The sequence below is a fragment of the Rana temporaria genome, chromosome 8 (genome assembly GCF_905171775.1).
Source record: "Rana temporaria chromosome 8, aRanTem1.1, whole genome shotgun sequence".
Classification (NCBI taxonomy): domain Eukaryota; kingdom Metazoa; phylum Chordata; class Amphibia; order Anura; family Ranidae; genus Rana; species Rana temporaria.
The window spans coordinates 174,862,815-174,867,737 of record NC_053496.1 but is presented as its reverse complement, the minus strand read 5'-3'; the positions used below and the strand labels follow the sequence as shown (position 1 = coordinate 174,867,737).

General features: G+C 42.8%; 1 protein-coding gene across 1 annotated transcript; it reads right to left on the bottom strand.

Annotated features, from left to right (window-relative positions):
- Window positions 1-541: 541 nt before the first annotated feature.
- On the bottom strand, window positions 542-4,476 carry LOC120909491 (zinc finger protein 26-like). The gene is made up of 4 exons (XM_040321269.1): window positions 4,384-4,476; window positions 4,221-4,295; window positions 3,907-4,069; window positions 542-1,976 (listed from the first exon to the last, which is right to left on the bottom strand). The coding sequence occupies exons 3-4, from the start codon at window positions 4,016-4,018 to the stop codon at window positions 1,501-1,503; spliced, it is 588 nt and encodes a 195-aa protein (XP_040177203.1). The 5' UTR covers window positions 4,019-4,069; window positions 4,221-4,295; window positions 4,384-4,476; the 3' UTR covers window positions 542-1,500.
- Between the last annotated feature and the right edge of the window lie 447 nt (window positions 4,477-4,923).

Here is a 4,923-nt window from a genome sequence, read left to right as displayed (position 1 = left end):
GTACTGGCCAGGTGATAGATTGGCTCTGCTGGGTGGAGTGCAGAGATCTCCTGCTCAACAACGTGAGATACGCAAAGCATGGACAGGCAACTAATCCACTGACACCAAAGTCCCCTACCCTTACCTCAACAGCCACCCCCAGAGAGTACCAGTGTCCCTCTTTCTCTGTAGAGCATCAGTGCCCCACTCTCCTTCCACAGAACGTCAATTTCTCCACTCCCTTCACAGAGCAACAGTGCCCCCCCTCCCTCCAAAAAATACCAGTGCCCCCCCCCCCATCTGCCATGTGCAAGTAGTTTGACTTATACAGAGAAACATTTCCCACACTCTGAGTTTAGAAAGGTCCTTCGCCTTTGTGACTTCTCTGATGTGTTATAAGGCTTCCTTTCCAAATGAAACATTTCCCGCACCCTTTACTAAAGAAAAGGCCATTCGCCTTTGTGACTTCTGTAACGTTTATTAGGGCTTCCTTTCTGAAGAAATTTTTTTTACGCATTCTGAACAAGATAAAAGACCACTTTCATGACTTCTCTTATATTTAATAAGACTTCCTTTCCGAGTGAAACATTTCCCGCACTCTAAACAAGAGAAAGGCCATTCACCTTAGTGACTTCTCTGATGTGGAATAAGGCTTCTTTTCTGAGTGAAACATTTCCCGCACTCTGATCTTGAATAACGATGCTCACTGGTGTTAGTATTTAGATGTGACAGAAGAATGTTTTTCTCTGTAGTCAATAAGTGAACCCAACAAACTTCGCCCGTAACTGAAATATGACTTTTGTGGGAACACACCCCTATAGTTCAGTTTTTGAAGAGAATAGAACAGTTGTTATATACACTAAACAGTTGACCGCCATGGTACATGCCTCAGCAGCTATGTATGTGTACTCTGATGTCTAATTAGATTTCCTTTAAGTGAAAAAGATTTCCCGCACTCTGAACAAGAGAAAGGGCGCTCCCCCGTGTGGCTTCTCTGGTGTTCAGTAAGCAGTTCTTTGCGAGTGAAACTTTTTTCACACTCTGTACACGAATAAGGACGCTCGCCTGTGTGCGTTCTCTGGTGCCTACGAAGCTTTGCATTCTCCGTAAAACTTTTCCCGCACTCCGAACACGTAAAAAGACTTTCACTCATGTGACTTCTCAGGTGTCTTTGAAGACTTTCTTTCCACGTGAAGCGTTTCCCGCACTCTGAACAAGAGAAAGGCCACTCGCCTTTGTGACTCCCTTGGTGCGCAATAAGGCTTCCTTTCTGGTTAAAACCTTTCCCGCACTCTGAGCATGAAAAAGGACGCTCGCCCGTGTGAAGTCTTAGGTGTGACAGAAGTATGGCTTTCTTGGTGAAACATTTCCCGCACTCTGGACATGGATAAGGACGCTCACCTGTGTGACTTCTCTGATGTGTTAAAAGTCTACTTTTCTCTGTGAAACATTTCCCGCACTCTGAACACGAATGAGGGCGTTTAGCCGTGTGAATTCTCTGATGTGCCATAAATTTTTTTCTCACCGTGAAACATTTCCCGCACTCTGAACATGAATAATTATCATCATTCTCGTGAGTTTTCTGGTGCCTATAAAGTTCTCTTTTTTTTTAGCGAAAGTTTTTCCGCACTCTGAACATGGAAAGGCCACGCTGGTGTGAGATCTGAGATGTACATGAAGTTCAGATTTCGTCTTAAAAGATTCCCCACACCCCAGACAGGAGAATGGTTTATCGGCTGTTTGAAGCTCATCGTAGCTCGAGGAAGATTCCCTGAGATTAGATGGATCTGTCGATGTGTCTGCACTGGAAGAGCGGAGACTGATGTCTGTATTCATAGTATGTGATGGAGGAGAAGATTTCTCAGGATAAGAGGGATCCATGGATGTCTCCAAATAGTAAGGTCTGGGATGAATATTCTCAGTAACATTTTCTTCTGACTTACAATTTACAGGTAATATAAAATGCCCTTCTGAGATATTCCCCACATAGCGTCCACCTGTGGAAAATACATTTTTAAGAAGTTTTAAAAGTCTTATTGATAAGAAGTCTTGTAAGTTGGACTAGTGCCGAGAGCTTTGGTGTGGAATTGGGTACAACACCAAGATAAGAATAGAGACGGACCTTTCATATGGTGTAAAGTATCTCCTCCTCATTTGTTGGGAACATGACTATATATAGAGGAATGGAGATGGACCTTTCATATGGCCTTCTCCATGTCTGTCTGTCCACCTGCAGGGTGATTAATGTGGCCAGTCTCTGGGTGGAGACCAAACCTGATTTAAGCCAGCCAAGCCTGCAATCTCAGTATCTCCTCCTCATTTGTTGGGAAGATGACGTTATATTGAGGAATGGAGATGGACCTTTCATATGGTGTACAGTATCTCCTCCTCATTTGTTGGGAACATGACGTTATATTGAGGAATGGAGAGGGGCCTTTCATTTGGCCTTTTTCATGTCTGTCTGTCCACCTGCAGGGTGATTAATGTGGCAAGTCTCTGGGTGGAGACCAAACCTGATTTAAGCCAGCCAAGCCTGCAATCTCAGTATCTTCTCCTCATTTGTTGGGAACATGACATTATATTGAGGAATGGAGGTGGACCTTTCATATGGTGTACAGTATCTCCCCCTCATTTGTTGGGAACATGACGTTATATTGAGGAATGGAGATGGACCTTTCATATGGTGTACAGTATCTCCTCCTCTTTTGTTGGGAAGATGACGTTATATTGAGGAATGGAGATGGACCTTTCATATGGTGTACAGTATCTCCCCCTCATTTGTTGGGAATGTGACGTTATATTGAGGAATGGAGGTGGACCTTTCATATGGTGTACAGTATCTCATCCTCATTTGTTGGGAACATGACGTTATATTGAGGAATAGAGATGGACTATTCATCTGGCCTCATCCATGTCTGTCTGTCCACCTGCAGGGTGATTAATGTGGCCAGTCTCTGGGTGGAGACCAAACCTGATTTAAGCCAGCCAAGCCTGCAATCTCAGTATCTCCTCCTCAGTTGTTGGGAACATGACGTTATATTGAGGAATGGAGATGGACCTTTCATATGGTGTACAGTATCTCCACCTCATTTGTTGGAAACATGACGTTATATTGAGGAATAGCGATAGACCTTTTTATACGGTGTACAGTTTTTCCTCATTTGGTTGGGACACTGGTATTGTTATGGATAGAAAATGATGTACTTTTTAGTAGGGAGTAGAACATTTTATATTATGTAGTGTACAATATTCCCACCTCATTTGTTTTTCGAACTTTGGCTGGTGCGAAAGGTTTATCGATGACAAGTGTACAGTTAGCAGTCAATTATTTTGAAGGCATTTGGACCAAGCGTTACAAGGGTTTTCTGCCCTCATCTGGATCAACTAATGCTGGATACACACGATCGGAATTTCCGACAAGAAAAGTTCGATGTGAGCTTTTGGTTGGATATTCTGACCGTGTGTAGGCCCCATCTGACTTTTTCTGTCGGAATTTCCGACAGCAAAAATTTGAGAGCTGGTTATCAAATTTTCCGACGGGAAAAGTTCTTGTTGGAAATTCTGATCGTCTGTATGCAATTCCGACGTGCAAAAAATCACGCATGCTCCGAATCATTGAACTTCATTTTTGTCGGCTCATTGTAGTGTTGTACGTCACCGCGTTCTTGACGGTCGGAATTTCAGACAGCATTTTTGTGACGGTGTGTATGCAACACAAGTTTGAGACAAAAATCCTTCGGGAAAAAATTCACGGTTTTCTTGTCGGAATTTCCGATTGTGTGTACGCTGCATACAGGTTTTGTTTTGTTTTTTGGATGAACTCAAAGATGAATTTTTTTCAATGCTTGATTTAAATACACATAAAATACGCTCATAAATGTAAAATAAAAATGTGACCCATCCCTCCATTTGGTGGTTATTACTCACTTGTGTCTATATGTAGAGAAGATTCCTCTTCTTTTGACGTCTTCTCCTCCTCCATAGACTGTTGAATCGTCTCCCCTTCCTCCATTGATTGTTGATCTCTACTCACTAACATCTCTTCTTCTTCCTCTTTAACCTCAACTTTGATGTAGTTCAGTTCTTCATCCTGGACTCCAAAGTGATTTAATACATAGAAAAAAGAAACAAAAGATGACATAGAAGAATGTTGTATTACAGGTTAGAATATTCTTTTAGGTCTCTACTTGATCATGGCAAGGAATACCTAGGAGAATAATTTAATATAAAAAAAAACTCACCCCTATCTCCTCTTCTTCCTCCTCCTCTTCTTGTTCCTCTACATCCTCAACTTTGATGTTTCCCAGTTTTACACCCTAAACCCCAAAGAGGATAGAATACATTTGTAGAAAGGAACAAGAGATTACAACAAATATTTAGGTCTATGTGCTGAGTCCCACCTACTTGGTCATGGTGAAGGATAGTGTGATCTTCCTGTGTAGAATCCCGGGAATACAGAGGAGGGGGACAACTCTCTGGTGGGTTCCCATTACTGGATCCATCTGTAGGAAACACACACACTGACTGAATACATTGTTCCTATGTGCTTATCAGATGATGGGGGGTCTAGGTGGACCCTCCGTACTGCTCTAATCTTTACAATAATGTGCACCACCCTACAGTTTGGGCCCCACTGTTAGCTGGGAATACAGAGGACTGGGACATCTCTCTGGTGGGTTCCCATTACTGGATCCATCTGTAGGAAACACACACACTGACTGAATACATTATTTCTATGTGTTTATCAGATGATGGGGGATCTAGGTGGACCCTCCGTACTGCTCTCTCCTTTACAATAAAGTCTCCTCTTACCCGGTGATGTGAGGGGCGGCTGATTGTGCATCATGACGTCCTTGTAGAGATCCTTGTGTCCTTCTAAATACTCCCACTCCTCCACAAAGTAAAATCCCGAACCTAGGAACCTGGCACACACATTAATGCAAT